The sequence below is a fragment of the Lithobates pipiens genome, unplaced genomic scaffold (assembly GCF_037356315.1).
Source record: "Lithobates pipiens isolate NorthernLeopardFrog02 unplaced genomic scaffold, aLitPip1_a1.2 Scaffold_27, whole genome shotgun sequence".
Classification (NCBI taxonomy): domain Eukaryota; kingdom Metazoa; phylum Chordata; class Amphibia; order Anura; family Ranidae; genus Lithobates; species Lithobates pipiens.
The window spans coordinates 179,112,785-179,138,124 of record NW_027507788.1 but is presented as its reverse complement, the minus strand read 5'-3'; the positions used below and the strand labels follow the sequence as shown (position 1 = coordinate 179,138,124).

Here is a 25,340-nt window from a genome sequence, read left to right as displayed (position 1 = left end):
CTCCTTCTTTGGTCAGCAGACTCCCTATTTCCAGACATATCTTCCGGGGCATGTCTGATTTTCTAACCAGCTTGCCTTTCGGGAGGCTGCTCAACGTTGTCCTCAAAGCAGCCATATAGGCATTTTCTGGGTTTCTCAGGCCAGGCGAGTTCCCGGGTCCTCACAATTAACCAGTTGCTCAGATGTACAGATAATTTCAGGTTACATTTGGTCACGTGTAAGACGCAGCAGTTTGGGGCTGGTACGGACGTCAAGTTCTTTAAGACTGGCAGTGCCTGGTGCTCCATTTTAGTTTTGGATCAGCTCATGGCGCTGGTTAAAGACAGACCCAGGGATAGTCACTCCCCACAGGCTCCACTCACGGTGGCACAATTTACTAAGCATTGCCGCACATTATTGTCCAACATAGGCTTAAACCAGGCTGTTTTTCTGGCCACTCCTTCAGAATCGGGATGGCTTCCTCAGCTTCTCATCAGGGAATCCCAGCTCATATCATCAAGAAGTTGGGTAGATGGAACTCAATGTGTTTTTCCAGATATGTCCCAGATCCACATGTGGCGATGTCTCAGGCTTTCAGGCATTTAGTTGACTGATGTCATGTTTACTTTAAATAAATCTGTTCGCAAATTTATCCTACTGTCCTTATTTTTGCCGCCTTTAGGCATACTGACCATGTGACTTTTGGCACACCCCAGGTCACTTCACTTGTTTGCTTTATCATGTTTCACACTTGATCTTTCACAAAGACACCAAGTACAAATGGGATGGCTGGCCACAGGCCACCCTGAATTTGTGGGAGGAGTAGGGCTGTACATAAACCTGCCCTCCTCCTCCTTTCCCCTGTCATCCTTCCTGCTCGTATCCACCCACCCGATCCCCTTTATTCTCATCTTTTTCTTTTTCATTTCATTTAATTTTCATATTTGAGTATGCCCCTTTAAGCATACTGACCATGTGACTTTTGGCACACCCCAGGTCACTTATCATGTTTGCTGTATAATGTTTTGCACTCGATCTTTCACAAAGACTCCAAGTACAAATGTAAAAAAAGCCTGATCTTAAAGTGGTTAAACTTTTGCAAACTCAGATGGCAATCATACCTCAGTCAGCACTATCCACATGACTGCTTTATAAATATATTTATGATTATAATACAACAAAATGTAACCACCTTATTTCAAAAGAATATCAATAGAACTCTAACATTAAAGCTTAGTTGAAAGCAGAAATCAAAGAGGTGAAGTTCATCATTGCAGGACGATGGATTCCACAACACATAAACTCTATCATGTACATGGAATGGATTCCAGAAGTTATCTTGATATGTATTTCTCCAATAAGGAGGAAATGGTGTTTGCAGAGGACACTTTAAAATTTCCAATGGCGATGTTTCACTATCAACTCAACCTCGGTATGTATAGCATATATTGATATTTTCAACAAAAAAGTTGAATGTTGTTAATAAATCTAAGCCCTTGTACACACGGTCGGACATTCCGACAACCAAATCCAACCGGATTTTGTCCGAAACTGATGCATACACACGGTCGGACAAAGTTGTCAGAAAATCCGATCGTTCAGAACGTGATGATGTTATTTCGTTACGACGGGACTACGTTCAGGCTAGTAGCCAATAGCTTTGGTGTAGGAATTTGATCTGAGCATGCATGGCACTTTGTCCGATCGGAATTCTCTACAAACGATCGGACAAAGTCCGATCGGACCATGTTGTCAGAAAATTTTATAGGCAAGCTGGAAAACTTGGTCCGTCGGATATTCCGACGGAAACAGTCCGATGGAGCCCACACACGGTCGGATTATCCGACTACTCGGTCCGATCAGACATTTTACGGCGGAATGTCCGACTGTGTGTACAAGGGCTAAGAGTATTACTCACATAAGTGGCAGTTCCCATAGCTCTGACCTCACCGCTTCCTATTTCTGGTAGAGGGGGAATGCTTTATTTCTTACTCAAAAATCAAGTTTTTTTCTATGGGCTCTTCTTGTTGTGTTGCAACCTGCAATTGAAATCGATTTGATTGATATTTTATAACAGTGAGGTACATGAAATTAAATTGAATTTGTAAATAAATAACAACAATCAACACATAAAATTGGGGTTCCCAATTGCCCTCTGATTTAGTATAATTGGTTGAATAGAGTCTACTTTTGGGTAATTAATGTTCCTGGAGTAAGCAAGTCCAGAATAAGGGTTTAGACCAGTACCAATCAAGGTTGGGTTCTAGAAATTATTTTTAGAAACATCTCCAGTGGGTTTTAAAAAAAAATGTATTGTGAAAAGCTGTGTTGGGTGCCACTTCCATGGGAGGCAAACAACAACTTCAAGATTAAGCCTCTGTCCAGTTACTCCATCCAATGGCACAATGAAGGGATGGAGAACTTCAACTTGAGGTGAAGAGGTCAACAGTGGCAGCCTGATCCAAAGAAGATTTATGTAAAACAGAATCATAAACTGGTACCACATTATTATGAGACAATAACAAATTTATAATATGATAATTTATTTCTTATGACTGTTTTAATTCATATGTCACTCTTAGTCATTATATTATCACTTTTTATGTATTTGCTTGCAAAAGGTCAATTCATAAACATTATTATTATTTTCTATCTTTAAGGCCCAGTTTATACTTGTACGGTTTGTCATGCAACTTTGAACCCCAAAGTCACATGACAAGTTGCACCTCATGTTTTCCAATGAGTACTATTCATATTTGTGCAACTTAAGACTCAGTACTTTTTTCCTTCCACTTTTAGAAGCGTCAGGCTTTTTTTTACAGATTAAAAACATCTCTCCATGTTATATTATGTGTCCACATAGGCTTTTAGGAGCTTTTAGTGGCATAGGCATTTTCAAGCTGCAAAAAAACCCCAGGGCCAGCGTGTTCTTGAGCAGCAGCATTACAGCTGTAAAAATTCCTGATGCGCCTAAACGCATGTTAATGCTGTGTACAGCGTTAGGCTGCGTCAATAGTTTTTAAGCTGTAGCAAGTGGATTTGGGAGTGGAAAATAGAAGAGGGCAGAGAAACACTGCTAAACACTAACGCAGCTAAATGCAGCTAAACAAAGCTAAATGGGCATTAACACCAATGCAAAACGCTTCTAAAAATGCGTTTTTCCTGGTGTCGGTACTGGCTTTGCAGCTTGTTTTTTTTGTTTGTTTTTAACGCACTGTGTGCATGGGGCGTTAAAGTCACAGTAACTTTAAAGTAATTCCTGTACTACTTTGGTCAGATTTTCATGCAACATGAGGGCTATAGACTTCAATGGAAAACCTCAAAAGTAGCATGAAAGTCACACCTGAATCATATGCATGTGTGTGCGACTTAGTAGAACACACACAGTCATATGGTCAAAGTGGCATCAAAGTCGCATCAATTCACACTGTAAAGTTGCAGTGGAAATTGCACAATTTTGAAGTTGCACAAGTGTGAATGGAGCCTAAATGATCAGAACAGATGTAGAGCAGAGTGACTGTTTCTCTGCAATTGGCCCCCTGACCCTTCATACTCTCCTTACCCCCTCTCCCCTCTCTCTCTCTCTCTCTCTCTCTCTCTCTCAGCTCCTTGCTCAGCTGGTGGAGGATAATGTGACATATAATGGTGGCTGGCCTAGCAGGAAATCCCAGAGCCATATTATATATTGGTTGGGAACAATTTTTTAAAGCTATTTTCACCTAGCAGTGTCATTAAATACCAAATATTATGAAAATGTGAAATCTCTTTTTTGGCAGTGAAATTCGGGTAAGATAACATCTGGATCTCTAATATTCCTCCAGGTCGATCTGAGGGTACATTTTTGATTGACATCAGCCTTGGTTCCAACATTCACCATCTTTATTCCGCCTCTAAGTTTTTCAAAAAGATAGTCCTATTAAGATTCCAAGAGAAATGTATTATGGAACTGAACAGATGGCTACATAACCGTACCGGAGCATATGATTGGTCACATACATCATCAGCCGCAGCTGAGTTAGAAGGAACGAGGTGACTTGTCCCCTTTCTGATTTTTGCATTTTAGGTTGCAGAAGATTATTTCTCTAAAGGCAACTTCTATAGTTTTTGAGTATATTTCATTTATTAAGTTGTTTAAATTACAAACTTTTTTTTCATGTTTTTAGTCAGGTAACTTTGAAATGTTGTATTTCAAAAGTTCAAATCTATGTTTTCATCCAGCAGATGGAGCTCTCAGCTCTTTATAATGTGTTTAATCAGGCTCTCCTTATCTACTGTGCTGAAAAAGCCTATTCACATTGTTTAAAGTAAAAGTCCAGTCAAATCTAAACTTAACCCTGCTCACATCCCCATTCTAAGCCCTATACTAACTACCCTGTAAAGGAAGGATGCCTATGCTTACCTATTCTGTGGGCCCTCCGGTCAGAACTGACTACGGATGCCCCACAGTAAGCCTATGGGTGAAAAATAATCATCACTCAAGGTCGGTCTCCCCCTGTACCACCTCCACTGCACATTACCAGGTGCCGGCCGTGTCCATTACAGGCTTTACAGTAGAGGAAAAGGGTCTCGGCAGCCGCACATCTGATAAAATCACTTTTATTAAGAAGATATATTTCAAATAGACACTCCACAGTGTACCAATGAGGGAAAATAGCACTAGCTGGTGTGCCATTTTCCCTCGATTGTACATTTTGAAGTGTCTGTTCGGAATATGTCTAAATAAGGTAATTTTGTGAGATGTGTGGCCGACCAGACCCTTTTCCTCTAATGTGAAGACCATAATGAACAGGGCCAGTACCTGGCAGTATGCAGTGGAGATGGTACAAGTGGAGACCAACACTGAGCTGTGATTATGCGTAACCTATAGGCTTACTATGGGACAGGAAAGTGAAGGAAAAAACACTGCGCTACTGCAATGAAATCATACAAATCATACTATCACTCAAACATGCAAAGTCAAAACAGGATATAAAATAAATAGTGTAGCGCTAAGATAATAAACACAATTGATATGAGTGAACAAAAAAATCAAAAGAAAGTGTATAAACACTGAAGGAATAATCCCACAGCTATTGTGCACTACAGAACAAACAAAACTAAGTATCATAAAGAATTATTGTGCAATACAGTGCATAACAAAGCTGGATATCATAAACAGTTATTGCGCAACATAATAACAATAAGGCTGCATATCATGAATGCTAAAGAGAAGCTAATGTCAGTTCATCTCTCTATGTAAATGTCCTCTTATTGTGCTGAATAGGAAAGAAGCCAATCTTCTCTTCCAAGATATAACAAGAGGAGAGGAAGGAACCAACAGCAGCAATCTATTTGTCTGAAGCGGTGTTCATATGAGGACTAGGGATGAGCTTCGAGTTCGAGTCGAACTCATGTTCTACTCGAACATTGCCTGTTCGCCTGTTCAGCGAACAGTGAACAATTTGGGCTGTTCGCAGCAAATTCGAAAAGCCGGAACACCCTATACAAGTCTATGGGAGAAATCTAAAGTGCTCATTTTAAAGGGTAATATGCAGGTTACTGTCCTAAAAAGTGTTTGGGGACCCGGGTCCTGCCCCAGGGGACATGGATCAATGCAAAAAAAAGTTTTAAAAACGGCCGTTTTTTCAGGAGCAGTGATTTTAATAATGATTAAAGTGAAACAATAAAAGTGTAATATTCCTTTAAATTTCGTAGCTGGGGGGTATCTATAGTATGCCTGTGAAGGGGCGCATGTTTCTGGTGCTTAGAACTGTCGCTGCACAAAGTGTCATTTGTGCAGGAAAAAAAGTCTTTTAAAATCACTTGCGGCTAAATTGTCGGGTCTCCGTAATACAGAGAACACTCAATGAGTGTTCTCTGTATTAGCCGACAATTCATTCATTCATTGATTAAAAAAAAAAAAAAAAAAAAGCGTGGGGGTTCCCCTAAATTCAATCAAAAGGCCCTTCAGGTCTGACATGGATATTAAGGGGAACCCCGTGTCAAATTTTAAAAAAAAATTGACGTGGGGGTCCCCCCAAATATCCATACCAGACCCTTCAGGTCTGATATGGATATTAAGGGGAACTCCGCATCAAATTTAAAAAAAAAATTGACGTGGGGGTCCCCCTAAATATCCATACCAGACCCTTTATCCGAGCACGCAACCTGGCAGGCCGCAGGAAAAGAGGGGGGGACGAGAGAGCGGCCCCCCCTCCCTCCTGAACCGTACCAGGCCACATACCCTCAACATTGGGAGGATGCTTTGGGGGTCTGTGACCCCTCAAAGCACCTTGTCCCCATGTTGATAAGGACAAGGGCCTCATCCTCACAACCCTGGCCGTTGGTTGTGAGGGTCTGCGGGCGGGGGGCTTATCAGAATCTGGAAGCCCCCTTTAACAAGGGGACCCCCAGATCCCGCCCCCCCCCCTGTTTGAAATGGTAAGGGGGTACAAAAGTACCCCTACCATTTCACAAAGAAAGTGTCAAAATGGTTAAATAAGACAAACACACTTTTGAAAAATTCCTTTATTAAAAATAAAAAAAATAAAAAAAAAATTCCAGCGGTGCTAATCCACTCTTGCTATCCAGCGACGGGTCTCCGGGGTCCAGCGATGGATGATCATATCCAGCGACGGGGGATCTCTCAGTCCAGCGCTGTCCATACCTCCTTCTTCTGTCTCCACTGCGGAGACACTGCAGAGAGCCGAGCGCTGACATTTCTTATATTGGGAGGGCGGGGCCACCCGTCACCTGACCCCGCCCCTCTGACGCAGGAGAGGGAAGCCAGGGGTTCCCCAGTGACGTGTGGGTGACCCCGCCCCCTCTGATGTAATGCAGGTTTCCGTTACATCAGAGGGGGCGGGGTCACCCACACGTCACTGGGGAACCCCTGGCTTCCCTCTCCTGCGTCAGAGGGGCGGGGTCAGGTGACGGGTGGCCCCGCCCTCCCAATATAAGAAATGTCAGCGCTCGGCTCTCTGCAGTGTCTCCGCAGTGGAGACAGAAGAAGGAGGTATGGACAGCGCTGGACTGAGAGATCCCCCGTCGCTGGATATGATCATCCATCGCTGGACCCCGGAGACCCGTCGCTGGATAGCAAGAGTGGATTAGCACCGCTGGAATTTTTTTTTTATTTTTTTTATTTTTAATAAAGGAATTTTTCAAAAGTGTGTTTGTCTTATTTAACCATTTTGACACTTTCTTTGTGAAATGGTAGGGGTACTTTTGTACCCCCTTACCATTTCAAACAGGGGGGGGGCGGGATCTGGGGGTCCCCTTGTTAAAGGGGGCTTCCAGATTCTGATAAGCCCCCCGCCCGCAGACCCTCACAACCAACGGCCAGGGTTGTGAGGATGAGGCCCTTGTCCTTATTAACATGGGGACAAGGTGCTTTGAGGGGTCACAGACCCCCAAAGCATCCTCCCAATGTTGAGGGTATGTGGCCTGGTATGGTTCAGGAGGGAAGGGGGCCGCTCTCTCGTCCCCCCCTCTTTTCCTGCGGCCTGCCAGGTTGCGTGCTCGGATAAAGGGTCTGGTATGGATATTTAGGGGGACCCCCACGTCAATTTTTTTTTAAAATTTGATGCGGGGTTCCCCTTAATATCCATATCAGACCTGAAGGGTCTGGTATGGATATTTGGGGGGACCCCCACGTCAATTTTTTTTTTTAATTTGACACGGGGTTCCCCTTAATATCCATGTCAGACCTGAAGGGCCTTTTGATTGAATTTAGGGGAACCCCCACGCTTTTTTTTTTTTTTAATCAATGAATGAATGAATTGTTGGCTAATACAGAGAACACTCATTGAGTGTTCTCTGTATTACAGAGACCCGACAATTTAGCCGCAAGTGATTTTAAAAGACTTTTTTTCCTGCACAAATGACACTTTGTGCAGCGACAGTTCTAAGCACCAGAAACATGCGCCCCTTCACAGGCAGACTATAGATACCCCCAGCTACGAAATTTAAAGGAATATTACACTTTTATTGTTTCACTTTAATCATTATTAAAATCACTGCTCCTGAAAAAACGGCCGTTTTTAAAACTTTTTTTTGCATTGATCCATGTCTCCTGGGGCAGGACCCAGGTCCCCAAACACTTTTTAGGACAGTAACTTTCATATTACCCTTTAAAATGAGCACTTTAGATTGTGAACGTTCAAGTCCCATAGACTTTAATAGGGTTCTAAAGTTCACAGGAAGTTTAGGTCTGTTCGCAGGTTCTGGTGCGAACCGAACAGGGGGGTGTTCGGCTCATCCCTAATGAGGACCTTCTATAAATATAAGATGGGTACTCTTACCATTAGTGTTGGACCCACCTGTCGTACGACAGTGGGTCTAAAAGGCTTATAATCACCAAAGGTTATGCTCTGGCCTTCAGTAGGAGGGATCCCGGTGTGAAGTCCTCGTTTAACCATCCTAGATCGCAAATAGAGGTAGGTGTTCCCAACAAACACCTTCCGGTGGTCTCCAAGTTCCAGGGAGGAATGGTATTTCAGGAACCAGGCATATCCAAACACAGATCTCAGGTAAAAACTCGTATGAGTAACATAAAAAAAAAACAATGGGTTTATTGAAAAAATATATACGGCACAAAATTGAAATTAAAAGTGATCACAAAATAGAACGAATAAAAACAATGTGGGGTACAAGTAATGCTGCATTGCTTGTACCCCACATTGCTTTTATTCGTTCTATTTTGTGATCACTTTTAATTAGAATTTTGTACCATATATATATTTTTTCAATAAACCCATTGTTTTTTTTTTGATCTGCACCATCTGGAGCATTTTGATATCCAGCTTTGTAATGCTCTGTATTGCACAATAATTCTTTATGATACTTAGTTTTGTTTGTTCTGTAGTGCACAATAACTGTGGGATTATTCCTTCAGTATTTATACACTGTCTTTAGATTTTTTGTTCACTCATATCAATTGTGTTTATTATCTTAGTGCTACACTATTTATTTTATATTAGTATGGGACATCCTTAGTCAGTTGTTCCTCCAATACAGTGAAGCTGGCTCTGGGAGCCGATCATGTGACCAACCGGACCATTTCCCTCTACTGTGAAGCCTATGGCTGAGATCACCACCCAGACACTGCAGCCGTTGTTGGCGATCTCTCCTCTCCAAGGAAGCCGTCTGATGAGGAGATCATGTGACCGGAACAGAGCACCTTCAGAATAGGTACTCTGGTACCTATTTCCTTTACAGGGTAGTTAATATAGGGCTTAGAATAAAGGTGGGCACAGGTTGAAGTTTAGAGAGTATTTGATTGGACTTCTACTTCAATAGCTCAATCTGTAACATATATAGAACTTAAATCAGTAATGCCTTGGATTTTAGCAGTTCCAGCTCTCTCCAGACATCAGCTTGGGTGTCCCCAATGCAGACAAAGGTTTTTAACTGTGTTGAAGTCAATAGGGGTATATTTTTTGATGAAATTGTAAAATAAAGAATGAGGCGCTATACATGTTCATAAAAAAAAGTCACAAAGAAAACACCAGGGCCGGATTAACATAGGGGCTATTGGAGCTGCAGCTCCAGGCCCCTTTCTCAAGATAGGACCATTTGCCCAAAACCCCCCCCCCCCCCCAAAAAAAGGATCGACTTCGAGGATTGTAGCTCGGTGATCAGGAGTCACATTTGGGGTGTAGGTAGCTAAAGACCCACTCCAGCACTGGTTAAAAAATGGGGCTGCTATCATCTATGGTTCCGGAGATACGAGGCTCCTTGCACATCCTGTCAGAAGCTACATGCAGAGCGGCCAGTTTAAATACAAGCTGGAACACTCTGCAGCAGACTGAGAGGATGAACTCACAGTGCTTATAATAATCATTTGTATATTACTTATGATAATTAATCCCTTGCCACCCAGGCCCATTCTGAGACTTTCTCTCCTACATGTAAAAATCATAATTTTTTTATGTTAGAAAATTACACAGAACCCTCAAGCATTATATATTGTTTTAGCAGACACCCTATGGAATAAAATGGTGGTCTTTGCAACTTTTTATGTTACACGATATTTGCGCAGCAATTTTTCAAACTTTTTTTGGAAAGAAACTGTTTCATTCATAAAAAAAAAACTAAAGTTAGCATGATTTTTTGTTGTGTACTAAGCGATGCTTTAAATTTTTTTACAGGTTACATGTTTAGAGTTACAGAGGAGGTCTAGTGCTAGAATTATAGCTCCCGCTCTAACGATCGTGGCGTATGTAACCTGTGTGTATCTGGCTCTGACATACTACTCACTGTCATACCCTCCATACTCCTCTCCTATACATAGTGCCCACTATCAAACCCTCCCTCCACACTCCTCTCCTGTAATTACTGCTTACTGTCCTACTCTCCACACTCCTCTGCTGTGCATACTGCCCACTGTCATACCCTTCACACTCCTCTCCTGTACATAGTGCCTTCTGCCATACCCTCTGCAGTCCTCTCGTGTACATAGTGCCCACTGTTAGACCCTCCACATTCCTCTCCCTCATCTGCACATACTTCCCACTTTTATACCATCCATACTCCTCCCCTATGCCTCTTACCCACAAAAACTGTTCTTTAAAATTATACTGAATATTCTCAATGTTACCAGCTCTAGAATGGGCACACTTTTGTCAGTCCACCTAAAGGAAATCTCAGGCCGCGTACACACGGGCGGACTGTTCGCTCAACTTTGTCCGCTGAACAGTGTTTCAGCGGACAGTCCGCTCGTGTGTGGGGCTTCAGCGGACAGTTTCAGCGGACAGTTTGACGAACAAAGTTTTTCGGAAATTCCGAAAAACTGTCCGCTGAAACTTTGTTTGAGCGAACAGTCCGCCCGTGTGTAGGCCACTTTCGAAATGAGCAAACTGTTCCCGCTCGGAGGAAAGTCCGCTCATTACGAGCGCGTCTCCAGGTAGGCGGGGCCCGCGAAGGAGACGTCGCTGGCCCCGCCGCCTGGTATGGACTTAAAGGGGAACCCCAACGCCGAAAAAAATCGGCGTGGGGGTCCCCCCAAAGTCCACAACAGACCCTTGTCTGAGCACGCTACCCGGCCGGCCAGGAAAAGGGGGTGAGCGAGCGCGCCCCCCCTCCCGAGCCGTACCAGGCCGCGTGCCCTCAACATGGGGGGTGCCTTGGGGAAGGGGGGGCCGCGCGGCCCCCCCACCCCAAAGCACCTTGTCCCCATGTTGATGAGGACAAGGGCCTCTTCCCGACAACCCTGGCCGTTGGTTGTCGGGGTCTGCGGGCGGGGGGCTTATCGGAATCCGGGAGCCCCCTTTAATAAGGGGGCCCCCGGATACCGGCCCCCCACCCTATGTGAATGAGTATGGGGTACAATGTACCCCTACCCATTCACCTGTAAAATAAAAGTACCCAAAAAAAAAAACACAACACACGAGATAAAATATTTTATTGCACAGCTCCGGGGGTCTTCCGTCTTCGGGGGTCTTCTCGCCGGACTCCTCCGCTATCTTCGTGTAGCTCTTTTGCTAGCGGAGGAGTCCGGCTTTCTTCCTCCCCGCCGCCGGCCTCTTCTCCCGACTTCGGGGGTCTTGTCCCCCTCTTCGGTTCTTCTGCCGGGCCACCGCGCCTTCTTATAGCTCTTTTGCAGGCGGTGGCCCGGTCTTCTGTCGCCGCCGCCTTCCGTTCTTCTGCCGGGCCACCGCGCCTTCTTATAGCTCTTTTGCAGGCGGTGGCCCGGTCTTCTGTCGCCGCTGTCGCCTTCCGGTCGCCTTCCGGTCGCCTTCCGTTCTTCTTCTTGTTCTTCTACTTCTTCTCCAGGAGATGTTGACACGTCGCTCTCTCCGGCCGGAATGCCAGAGCCGCGCTGTGCGGCCACTTATATAGTGACAATGGGGCGGTGTCACATGGTATATGTCACATGGGTTGGTCACATGGTGACCCCGCCCCCTTACGATGTCATAGTCCCCATGTGACATCAACCCATGTGACCAACCCATGTGACATATACCATGTGACACCGCCCCATTGTCACTATATAAGTGGCCGCACAGCGCGGCTCTGGCATTCCGGCCGGAGAGAGCGACGTGTCAACATCTCCTGGAGAAGAACAAGAAGAACAAGAAGAAGAACGGAAGGCGACCGGAAGGCGACAGCGGCGACAGAAGACCGGGCCACCGCCTGCAAAAGAGCTATAAGAAGGCGCGGTGGCCCGGCAGAAGAACGGAAGGCAGCGGCGACAGAAGACCGGGCCACCGCCTGCAAAAGAGCTATAAGAAGGCGCGGTGGCCTGGCAGAAGAACCGAAGAGGGGGACAAGACCCCCGAAGTCGGGAGAAGAGGCCGGCGGCGGGGAGGAAGAAAGCCGGACTCCTCCGCTAGCAAAAGAGCTACACGAAGATAGCGGAGGAGTCCGGCGAGAAGACCCCCCGAAGACGGAAGACCCCCGGAGCTGTGCAATAAAATATTTTATTTCGTGTGTTGTGTTTTTTTTTTTGGGTACTTTTATTTTACAGGTGAATGGGTAGGGGTACATTGTACCCCATACTCATTCACATAGGGTGGGGGGCCGGTATCCGGGGGCCCCCTTATTAAAGGGGGCTCCCGGATTCCGATAAGCCCCCCGCTCGCAGACCCCGACAACCAACGGCCAGGGTTGTCGGGAAGAGGCCCTTATCCTCATCAACATGGGGACAAGGTGCTTTGGGGTGGGGGGCCGCGCGGCCCCCCCTTCCCCAAGGCACCCCCCATGTTGAGGGCACGCGGCCTGGTACGGCTCGGGAGGGGGGGCGCGCTCGCTCGCCCCCCTTTCCTGGCCGGCCGGGTAGCGTGCTCGGACAAGGGTCTGTTTTGGACTTTGGGGGGACCCCCACGCCGATTTTTTTCGGCGTTGGGGTTCCCCTTTAAGTTCATTCCAGGCGGCGGAGCCCGCGACGTCTCCGTCGCGGGCCCCGCCTACCTGCACACGCGCTCGAAATGAGCGGACTGTTGCCTCGTGTGTGGGCGAGTCCGTTCATTTCAAAAGTTGCGCGGACTTAGTACGACGAACAAAGTTTGCCGTATTTGTCCGCTCAAAAAGTGCCGTGTGTGGGCGTGTTCGTTCATTCAAAAGTTTGAGCGGACTGTTTGACGAACTTAGTTTCGGCAGACAGTCCGCCCCTGTGTGTACGCGGCCTTAGTCCTCATATTTTTTTCTGCCCCATTATTAGTACTTATTTCATTTTGTAATTACTATTGTGATGTATAGAGGAACATAGGGGATGTCAGCTACTCTAAATATAGCACTTGTAAAAAAAGCGTCCCTGAAAATATTTTTGAAATGTTGACAGCTATGCACTTAGGCACTGCCCAAGGGCCACAGGGTCAGTAGGGGGTCCATAAGAGGCTCCTGTGATATTAAAGCGGTAGTAAAATTTTCTAACATTACTACTTTTTAGAGGCCCTGGGGTAGGTTATGCCATAATGTACAAGTATGCCCAGCATATTAGCACATAAGGGTACACTTAAATTGTCAGACTGAGCCCTCCAGTGCTGTGCTGTGATCAATCCGACGGGGCCCGGGCACTTCCATCTTTACCCGGTCTTCCTTCTGGGTTCTGTGCCTTTGGTCACTTGCCTTGGCCAGGCTGTGTTGATGTCATTCCCACACATGCTCATGTGCATCCTCTTTCTCTCATCCCCCCTTTCTCTCTCATCTTCCCTCCCTTACCCCTCACACCTCTTTCATCCCCTTTCTCTCTCTCTCTCTCTCTCTCTCTCTCTCTCTCTCTCTCTCTCTCTTTCTCTCACTCTCTCATCCTTCCTCTCTCTCTTTAATTTAATTTGTTATAAAAAAAAAAATAGTTTGCATTTTTATTTATTTATTGTTTATAAAAGGCCCCACCAAAATCCTCAGCACCAGGACCATGATGTTCTTAATCTGGCCCTGGAAAACACTGCATCAAACTTAAATGTGCACACTAATGAAAACAATAATGAAAAAAATAAGCAAGCATAAAGTCCATAAGTGAATAAATCCCAACACCAAAATGGAAAACTCTGAGATAAAACTTCTAGATCTTTCGCCATGAGGGCTTAGTATGAAGATGGCCACTCATCAGAGCTATTTGATTGCTTTTTACAGGACAGCCAAAAATGCTTTGGAAACAACCAGATTAGTTCCACTAACGGCATGAATACACTCCAATGGCCACTCAGGAAAGAGCTAGAATGTAAAAACTGACTCCACAGGAGACACGGATGAAAGTCTTATAGTGTAGTAATTTTTATAATAATAAAAACAGCAGCAATGATAGCAGTTACACTCACATATAATAGTGCCTGGACTGGCCCTAAGTGTAAACAGTGTGTCTGAGTCAGTTGATCCAAGGGGGTAACATGCGTACCACGTCTCGCTCTGAAGGTGCAAAGCCTGGTGGGGGCATCAAATATGGACCTGGAAATGATGGATCCTCCGCTCCGACATATGTTTCGCTATGCGGGTCCATATTTGATATAAGGGACCTCAGTGAGTAGCTGAAGCAAGTGCCTGAGCAGTATTCTCACCAACCAGGAACGGTGAAGAATCTGGAAACTTCAGCAGGTGCCAAGCTATGGGACCCAGCCATTCGGGTGATGCTTGAGGAGTATCTGTAGTGCCAAGCCAGGGACCCAGCAGGGAAGAGGGGGTGAAGCTTGAGGAAGATTAGAAGAGCTCACGGGATTCAGTGGCAATGAATCAGCCTAGTGAGAGAGACTGCGATCACAGTGGTCTGAGAATCTACAAGAAGTGATAGTATAAAAGTAAAGGAGTAAGTGTTAGGAATGTTAGAAACTGTTGTCAAAGGAGACAGCACTTCTATACATGCAGATGTGGTGTCTTGCTGGATGCCTTTCCCTGCATGGCTGTCTGCCTGTAGAAGTCTCAGAGTTTGCCAATTGACATTGCAACTACCTAAGGGTGTCCTGGCTCTAAACTCTCTCTCCCACCATTCTGTTCAAGAGAAAATGCATCTGTTTGCATTCAAGAAGTGTTTGGCTCCCATAAATATACCTTACATTGCACCCACTATGACTTGCAACGCACTCTATACAGAAGGATGTCAGCTATCCCTGGCTCCGGAGGTTCTCATTAGACTAAAGGAGGCCAGGGACCTTGCTACACCAGATATGTTGGAACAGCTAGTGAGTATTAGAGTGGTGTGTTAGGCTGCCCATAGATGAGCGGGCTGAATAAAAAAAAACTGATCAGATCCCCCTATCCACACAATCAAGGTGGATAAATAAATCATCCCTGCTGTGTCTTCCTACAGCACTGATCGAGCGTGGAGAATTCAACAGGGTGGTTGTACAGAAGTCACATCCATGACGTCAGCAGAGAGTGGACGTCATATCCATAACGTCAGTAGAAAGTGGACGTCATATCCATGACGTCAGCAGAGAGCGGACTGAAGTCCGCTCTCTGCTGACGTCATGGATATCAGTCCAGGCACTGCGTCATCCCGACAATGGGAACCGCCAGGTGCCTGGATTGACACCCGTCTCAGCCTCTCATGGACCCTCCCTTCCACAGCTCAGTGCTCCAATGAGCACGGAGGGTGATGAGCAGAGAGATGTGACTGACAGTCGGAGCTGTGAAAACTGAGCGATCGGCGGTGTTCGATCGCTCTGTTTTCAGTGCAAAGGCACTGGGGACAGATGCAGCATCAGACTGATTCTGCATCCACCAAGGTAAGTATAAATCTAAAAAAATAAAAACCCTTACTTCTCTTTTAATTATTAATATTGGAAGTAGACGAGAAAACTACAGATCTTCCAAAGTCCACAGTGGCAAAGGCAATAGGATTGACCCTGGCAGGTGTCAAGGAGGTAGCATAAGATGACCATATTGCTGCCTTAAAAATCTCCAATGGAGTGAAATCTTCTGCATGTTGCTATAGACCAGGGATCCAAACTACGGCCCTCCAGCTTTTGCGGAACTACACATCCCATAAGGTAATGAAAAACTGACATTCACAGACATTACTAGGCATGATGGGAGTTGTAGTTACTGAACAACTGAAGGGTCATAGTTTAGAGACCCCTACTATAGACCAATGGTCTTCTAACTACTTTCTAAACAAAGGGCCAGTTTATTGTCTTTCAGACTTTAGGAGGGCAGGACTGTGGACATTGGGAGTAGAGAAGGTCCCGACATCAGTGGGAAAAAACAATGCCCTTTTCACTGATGTCAGTGGGAGGAATCATGCCCCATCATTAGTGTCATTGGGAGCAATTGTGCCCCTTTATTGATGTCAGTTGGAGAAATGATGCCCTATTTTCGGTATCAGTGGATGAAAGAGTGCCCAAAGGACCAGATAACAGCAGTCAAAGGGCCGCTTCTGCCCCTCAGGCCACAGTTTGGGGATCACTGCTATAGACAAACATAAAGCTCTCATGAATATTCTGTAATACCAAATGGAACTTATGGACATAGTATGTAATTTTCATGATTTTTTTTTTCCAGCCATGAGGAAAATGGTTCTGGAAGTCACTGGTTGTCTTTTGCATGGTCGTCATGGTAGCACAAATACATTTTTTGTGGCACCATATTCTGCTCTTTTACAGGTAAATTTGGATGGTAAGAGCATGAAGTTGGTCTATGACAGTAATGGCAAACTTTGGTACCCCAGATGTTTCGGAACTACATTTGCCATGATGCTCATGCACTCTGTCACTGGTATCACTGGTATATGATAAGTTTGGGAAAATTGGCAAGACTATTTCTTGATGTAACAACTTCCTTCTCAGGCCAATTCTGCCACTTCTCACATACATGTAAAAATCTACATTTGTTTTTGCTTGAAAATTATTAAAAATTCCCAAACATTGTATATACTGTATATATATATATATATTTTTAGCGGAGGCCCTATAGAAGAAAATAATGGGTATCTGTGCAGAGGATATTCAAACTTTCATTTGGAAGAAATACACTTTAATGATTTTACTTGCACACAAACACAATATAATACCCAACGTGTCACACTTTAAAATTGCGTACACCCGTGGTATGGTGCCTAACTACGGTACTTAAAATTCTCCATAGGCAACGCTTTAAACACTTTTACAGGTTACCCATTTAAAGTTGCACAGAGTTACCTTTTACCTGCTAACCACTTGGGCGGGTTGAGGTGTGTGGCGGCTGGACTCTCTTTCTACTTCTGCAGTATGCTTTGGGTCTGGGAGGACCTGTCCTCAGACTGCACCCTCACTAGTCTGCAGCATCCAACTCATGGGACCTTGACAACATGAGCGGGTACCCTTAAGCATTTATCATGTGTCACAGTGAGTAAGTCCGGGTTCCCTGGTCTCGGCTTTGGTCCATTGAGTACTTATTGAAGCTGTGCACTTTAGAGTATGATTTCTATACAGGATCTTGCTGCTTGGTCCGTTTATATTTATATTTATTCTTATCTTCAATGCTTATGATTTATGCCTCACCTGAAGGCACTACTGTGGTGAATGAGCTGACAGCTGGGGCACATCCCAGCATGTACACAGGTCTAAACAATCTCAACAATGAAGCTAAGTTCTTGTCTCTGACTGGATCATATGGACTGTTGTGAACAGTTGGACAAATTACCTTGTTTTATGGTTTATCTGCAAGTATAATGGCTCCTTGGAAGTCTCAGTGTGTCACTTTGCTGAATGTGTGAGCCATGGCTGATATTATTAAGTTACAAAACTGGAGCATTTTTTCTTAACCCTTTAGATGCAATTTCATGCACAATTGACCTTTGTTTAGAGGTCTAAACTTATTAGATTATTTTATATTTCATTTGTATATTCACTTTTTAGTGATCACGTATAAAGTGAGACCTGGAGGAGAAAATGGACAGAAGGGCTGCATGACTAAGGGAGGAACAAGGTCAGGGAATGGGTGGTCAGTGTGTTTGATGGGGGTGTAGCCCTTACCTGATTGGAGGCAGAGGTCAAAGGGGCAGGGTTCAGATTGGAGAGTCTTTGTGGTGAGGTAGTTCTACCACATTCCAAGAAGTCAGGAGGAGTGGCAGATTCGGTTGCCCCCCCTGCTCTAAGTGAGATACAGAATGAGTGAAGTGGAGGTCTTGTTGGGCCAGGTCAGGGCAGCGGCAGCGGAGGATCGGAGCCACAGTGGTTGCAGCAGCAGCTATCAGACATGCTGGAGGTCGGAAGAAGCTCCCTCAACTGCTACTTCCCCATCTGCTCAGAAATAGGCTAGGAGGGTTCCCTTACCTGAATGCAGTAGGGACAGATATTTAGTCTTTCAGCCTACAGAGGGGGTGCTGAGGGTGCTGCAGGTGTGGAGGGATTCCCTTGAGTTAGGTGTCACTCAAGCTCATGTGGCGGGTCAAAGGGTCTTTGGGGGTCAGTAATTAAATTGTTAAAAAACTATGGGGCCTATCTAAGGTATGGTGCTTCTACTTGGTTAGTGGTGGTTGAAGTCTCCTATCAAGGAGAGTATCACCATTCTTTCATATGTATTTAGGCTGGATTCACACCTATGCATTTTTAGTGCTTTTTGCATTTTGCAGATTTGCACTACAGAATGTATTCCATAGGAAACCATGATAAATGGACTGTAGTGCAAATCTGCAAAATGTGAAAAGCACAAAAAATGCATGTGTGAATCCAGCCTAAATCAGCTCAGGATTGAAAACATTTCTACCATGAGGGCTCGTTCCCACCATATGTGCATGAAAACGGATGGGAACTGAAGGGAATACCGCACAGATTTCACTTGCAGAGACATCAGTTTCACATCAATTTTTATGCCATGTTGACATCAGTTTTCATGTTTGTCAGTTCTGTGCCCTGTTCACACCAATGTTGATGCCATGTCAGTCTTTTTTGTATACAGGTTGCAGATTCCTGTGAAGAAAAAAATCTGCATGTTGCGGTGTGAACAGGGCACAAGGCCTTAGCCCTTGGATCACACCATGGTGCAGAGACTCCAGTTTTTCTGCATGCGTTCTGCAAGGGCACAAAAAATAATGGTTCTCTATGTGCCCTGTGCACACCACAACACTGGTATCATGTGTGGATTTTTTCTTTGCAGAAATCGAAGCCCCCGTACACACAGTTGGACATTCCGGCAACCAAATCCGTCGGATTAATTCCGACTGATTTAGTCCGGAAGAGGTCCGGAAGTGGTGTTGCATACACACGGTCGGACTAAGTTGTCAGAAGTTCCGGTTGCCAAGAACACGGTGACATAAGCCGCGTATGACGGGACTAGAAAAAGGAAGTTCAGCACCACATCCGGCACCCTTTGGGCTCCTTCTGCTGATCTTATGTTTATCGCGTGTTAGTAGAAGTTTGGTGAGAGACGATTCGCGCTTTTCGGATTTGTGCTTCAGTTCGGTACTGCTCTTCAATTTGTGCTTGTCCATGTGTATCTGATTATCAGTGTGTGTAGTCAGTAAGCATTTGTTGCTCATTGTGGACTATATCTTCGTATAGTACGCTTTGATTTGCATTGCTTATTGTCTGCTTGCTTCTGCTTTTCAGGTCATTTTTTCAGGCATTGCTGTTTATCGGTGCTTTCTGTTGTCCGTTCTGACTAGCTGACCGTTTTAAACCATGTTTCGTGTATGTACTCGTCGTAAAGTTTGTGCTGTGCAGAGGCTTGGTGTTGGGCTTTTAGCATTCACACAAGCCCGGGCCATAATCAGGGCGAGGAGGCGTTTGTGGACCAAGAATTGGTTGCGCCAGCGTGACCAGTTCTCGCACATGCCTTTGCTCCGTGAAATCCGGGAGAATAATCCTGATGATTTCAGAAATTATCTCTGGATGACGGACCCTGTTTTTCACCATCTGCTGCCTTTGCTGTCCCCTTATATCACCAGGCAGTATATATGCAATGCGGCAAGCCATCACTCCGGAGCAGAGGCTCATCGCCATGTTGCACTACTTGGCGACAGGGAGAAGCCTTCAGGACCTCAAGTTCTCCACAGGCATCTCCCCCCAGGCTCTGGGGATCATTATTCCAGAGACCTGTTCTGCCATCATTCAGGTCCTGCAGAAGGACTATATGAAGGTAAGTTTCATCCTTTAACATCACATTCTATGTATTTAATGATTGTTAATGTCTTGGATTTCTTTCCTCATTCCCTAATTACCATGATTGCAATATGCTCTAATTGATATGCTCTGCCCCTTTGTCCTCATGCATGCTGGAAGCTTTTCAAGTTCCTTTTTTGTCCTTCATGCATATTTGCCTTCACTAACTTCCCCACCATGCTCTTCTGGGCCCATAAACCTATAGTCTAGTCACTTAGCAATGTCTTTTGTCAGCTCCATAATATTGCTGTCCCCTAAACACCCCCTAAAATGTCTACAAATGTTATGTGTGTGCTTAAATTCATGCAGAGTGCCATTTTTTTTTGGGTTGTGCCAAACTCATTAGGAACCCCCCTCCCCCCAACTGCTAGGTCAGCTGATCGCAATCCTCTATCTGCTGACTTTGCCAAACCCAATACACACTCTACCTAACTTTTTTCTGGTCACATTTATGGACAAATTCCCCAAAGCATGTAGTGCAAGGGCCTGCCTCAATACTTTCAAATGCTACAGTTTCAAGTATTTTTTCTACTATTATTATCTTGATCGGTAATAGCAGAATGTCAAAATGTGCTTCCATTTGTCCCTTTTTTTGGTATTATGCCACTTCTTACCTGTCCGGTGGGCTGCCAATAGTGTAAGTAAAGAGGGGCTTCCCAAAGTATCCCACACTATTTATGCATTCAGCTCTCAATCAAGTGGAGAGGGTTACCTGTCCAAAACACCCCCCCCCTCATTTTTTGCAAGGGCCCATCAGATGGGGGGATGGGGGGGTGATGAATCTGATAAGGGGACCTTATACTTTAGGCTTTAAATACTCGTTTCCCAAAATGTTATACTGATCTTGGCCCAAAATGTTGGTGTCTAATCTGCTTGCAATGTTGATTTGAAAAATTACAAATTCTTTGTCTTGTTTTACTCCACAGTTTCCTTCAACGCCACAGGAATGGCAGACTTTGGCTTCCCACTTTGCCAGTCGTTGGGACTTTCCCAATTGTGGAGGTGCAATTGATGGGAAACACGTCCGCATCGTCCCACCCCCCAACTCGGGGTCCTACTATTATAATTACAAGGGGTTTAATAGTTTCGTGATGTTGGCGGTGGTGTCAGCGACCTATGACTTCCTGTATGTGGATGTGGGGCAAAATGGCCAGATGTCGGATGGTGGACTGTTCTCACGGACGGAATTCTACTGGCGTCTCCAGAGTGGCAGTCTGGGCTTGTCACCCCCAAAGGAGAATCAGGAAGGACTCCCGTTTGTATTCGTCGTGGATGAGACGTTTGCCCTGGCAAACCATCTGATACGGCCTTTCCCGATGAGGACCCTCACTCCAGATCAGAGGATGTTTAATTTCCAGCTGGCCAGAGCCAGAAGAGTCGTGGAGAACACTTTTGGAATACTGGCCAGCCGGTTCCGCCTTTTTTTAACGCCAATCCACATGGCTGAATATAAACTCAATCACATAGTGCTTGCCTGCTGTGTTCTGCACAATTTCTTGAAAAGACATTAAGCTAACTATGTGGTCTCAGTTGGCCCAGATGCAGACTTGCCTGAAAATGAGAATCTCACATCCCTTGAAGCTGCTCATCCTGGCTTGCCCCCCCCCCCCCCCAAAGCGCCGTGAGGTCAGAACCCAATACATGGAGTACTTTGTGGGTAGGGGGGGCATTGATATGCCAGACAATGTCTGAGAGGCATTGTTGTAATACATTTTTCTTTGAAACTACAATAATCTTTGTTTTCATTTACTGTTTGGCTTGGTTTTAGCTGTCTCCTAGGTATTTTTGCTTTTTTTTGTTGGGCCTTTTTCTACAACAGTGCAAACCCAAGTTCTGAGTGAGATGAGGGGACAGTCTCTTCTTCAGTTAATCTTATTATGTTGTGGGTCTGCTACACACACACCTTGTTTTTGTTGCTAATGTATGTAGTGCATTACTGACAAAAATATTGCTCATTTTCAGCACCATGGCAGAAATATGTGGGGTCAGGAAAATGGCGTGATTGGTGAAATTTACACATCACTGTGGGTGTTATTTACTAAAGGCACATCCACTATGCACTACAAGTGCACTGCAAAAGTGCACCTGAAACTGCACTTGGAGTGTAAAGTGGAGTTGCCTTTAGTAAATAAAACCCATTGTCACCGAAAACAACAATTTTACTCCAAATACTGCTTTTGCACAATGAAAAAGGAAGCTACACATTGTTGATAATTTAACTTTTTAGTCAAAGCACATTCACATGTGCCTTTAGAAAAGGGTTTTACAACAAGCCAACATATTGGGTGTATCGAAAACATTTCGGTAACTTTTTTGTAACTTGCCGTTTTTGTGTAAATAAGCATGTATCAAAGCATAACATACAGAACACAGGAACTTACAAAGTTCAACTTTGAAAAGTGAAGACAATATCAGACATGAGTATGTAGAAACTGGGCTGATATTGCCTTCATCACATGGGGTGTCACCCCTGGAAAAGCCAAATTTGTAAGATGCACACAGTGTGTCAACATGTGCTATCTCCCATCATGGGGGATCAATGTACATGTTTTGGGTGCGCAACCCCTTCATCTCAGCCACTTTCCACAAAAAACGTACATTGATCCCCCATGATGGGAGATAGGGCATGTTGACACACTGTGTGCATCTTCCAATTTTGGCTTTTTGTAAAATACAATTTTTTTAAAAAAAACACAAAAATAAAACCCTAGCTAGTTTGGGGTGTTTCAGACTCTCCCCAAAACATCACTGATGTTCTTCATTTTAAGTTGAACATCATTGATGTTTTTTTGTATATTTTCTAAATCGTGATTGCACCCCATTATCTCCCCAATCAGGATCTGGGCACTTTCACTGGTAAAATGTGATTCTTCTTCCACATCACCTAAAAAAAAAAAAAAAAAACACACCATGTATTATAAATATGATGACATGCATTGATTAGCGTAAACTGTGGTCTCCGACACTCACCTGTTGTGGTGACAATTTGTCCAACTTCAACGATCTCTCCTTCCTCCTCCTCCTCCTCTGCTTCTGGTGTTGGAATTTCACCTTTTTTGGGAGGTGTGGGGTCCCTGGTGTCCTCAGACTTCCCGAGTCTTCTCTCCCCTATGAGAATGTAAAAAAGGAATACTTAGCACACAGAGGGCAGAACTGGGAATATGAAACATTGCTTGGAAGCGTCGTACAATTGTGTTTTTTGGCCGAGTTCAAAGGTGAGAACATTATTTTGGACACTATCTAAAGCTGGAATGCTTAGCTGCAGTGTGAAGAAATGTAATAAAGTGTAATTTGGGAAAACATCATTTTGGGAGTGGGCTAACGAACAATGTTTATTATGAACGATTGAACCCATGAACATGAAAGTGGCCATTTTAAACTGTACAACATTAAATCAAAGCACATGGAGCAGTATGCAAGCAATAATAATAATATGAACACACCACAACTACTTACTTTTTTGAAGAACACGCTTGATCCTTCTGTACTGATCATGCTCCCTCAGTTTCAGGTCTGACCAGCGTTTTCTCAGTTGATCCTTGGATCGTCGTACCCCAAAATTCTGCTGAAGACTCTTCATAACTTTAGTTATGATCTTGGCCTTTCTGATATTTGGGTTTGGGTAAGGTCCATACTTCCCATCATAGTCGGTCCTCTTCAATATGTCCACCATCTCCAACATCTCTCAAAAAGACAGATTTGAGGCCTTTAAAGCTTCTCCTCCAGGATCGGAATGTTTCAGGCTCTGGGCTTTCCTCGCCCTCCTCGTTAGTGGAACTCTGATTGCGCACCTGCGTTGTCTCCGCCATGTGCTCTCCCCACTACGCCGAAAGAGAAGGGGCGGGGAATAGTCTAGAAAGAACGTCAGGGGCGGATGGAGTTTCACGCATGCGCACTGTATATAAAACGCAAGACGTGTGTGTCGTACATACGATCTGACGTGCCGATCGTGCAAATGAAGGTACAATTTTTAACTTGGTACATCACTAGCCTATACTGCTTCTAGATTGAAGCCTGCATTAGTGGAGTTTAGCCTGACATTAGGGTTTGTCTTGTGTTGTGTCTTGCAGAGATTATGGACAGTTCCAATGACCACAGTTTCCTCCCTCTGTTCATCGATAAATACAGGGAGCTGCCCTGCCTGTGGCAAGCTATGCACCCACATTACAGTAACAGACTAAAGAGGCAGGCAGCGATGGAGAAACTGGTTGAGTTTGTGAAGCCGGTGGTCCCCAGGGCAGACATCCACTATTTAAAAGTGAAAATTGGTGGCCTCAGGAGTACATATCTGAGGGAGAGGAAGAAGGTGCTGGAGTCCATGCAATCTGGAGCTGCAGCAGATGAAGTTTATGTCCCCAGGCTGTGGTATTATGAGAGGATGCAGTTTCTGTCAGACCAGGCTGATGTCAGGGAATCCCTCTCTACCCTTCCTTCCACGCGTCCCTCTATGCTACATTCCACACCCGCTGAGTCTTCCGACGCCCAACCTGGGCCTTCCACTCAGGAAGAACTGGAGGAGCCCAGCTTGAGCCAGGTATAGTATTGTGCTACATATTTTGGGAGTAAAAATTAATGATGTTAACTTGATTTTTGCTCTCTAATTGCTGATTTTAGAAAGTGTTTCAGATCTAAATAGACAGTAGTGGCCAAAACTTTTGGGACAAGAAAAAAAAAAAGCTGGGCTCAGGATGATAGTCTTTTCTATTGGTAACAATTTGCAAGTCTTGAGCTGAAAATTGTGTGTGTGTTTGATGAACCGAAAACTAAAACTATGTCCCTTTTTCATACACAGGAAGACATCAGCCAGGAGGAGGGTGTGGAATGCAGCAGCCAGGAGGTGGCTATGGAAAGTGGCAGCCAGGAGGAGGCAGGCTAAGCGGCAGCCAAGCGGTGGGCAAGCGGAGGAGCCTGACAGAATCCCAGGTCCCTCCCCTCCGCCTTCCACGCAAAAGGGCGGGAAAGGGGGGGAATGTGGAGAAGTCGGCTCTGAAGCTGATCGGAGAGGCTTCAGCGGCCCTCAAAGCCACCCCCACCTATCAAGAGGCCTTTGCCGCCTTGGCTGAGTGCAAACTCCAGCAAATGGAGGAAGGGCAACAGATCTTGTGCGAGGAGCTAATTATCCACACCCTCAACAAGGGTCTGTTGGGCCAAATCACGCAAGCAACACACTTGTGTGATTTGGCAAATGCCCCTCCTTCTCCTCCTTCTGCCACACCTCCAGCACAACAGCCACAGCCTGGAAGGAAGCGTGGAAGTAAGACCAGAGTGTGATAACCTGGGTTCAGTCTGGTCTGACAGAAGATGCAGCCTCTTGTAGGACCACAGCCTGGGAACATAGATGTCATCTGCTCATTCTGCTGCTGTTCT

At 45.0% G+C, this 25,340-nt stretch overlaps 1 protein-coding gene across 1 annotated transcript in view; it reads left to right on the top strand.

Moving 5' to 3' along the window:
• The first annotated feature begins 1,233 nt into the window (after positions 1-1,233).
• The window catches only part of LOC143933003 (indolethylamine N-methyltransferase-like), a 59,243-nt gene continuing 35,136 nt past the window's right edge, over positions 1,234-25,340 (top strand). The window contains exons 1-2 of the mRNA XM_077455920.1: positions 1,234-1,411; positions 3,801-4,008. Coding sequence (XP_077312046.1) covers positions 1,261-1,411; positions 3,801-4,008 — 359 coding nt within the window. The 5' untranslated portion in view covers positions 1,234-1,260. The remainder of the gene's footprint in view (positions 1,412-3,800; positions 4,009-25,340) is intronic.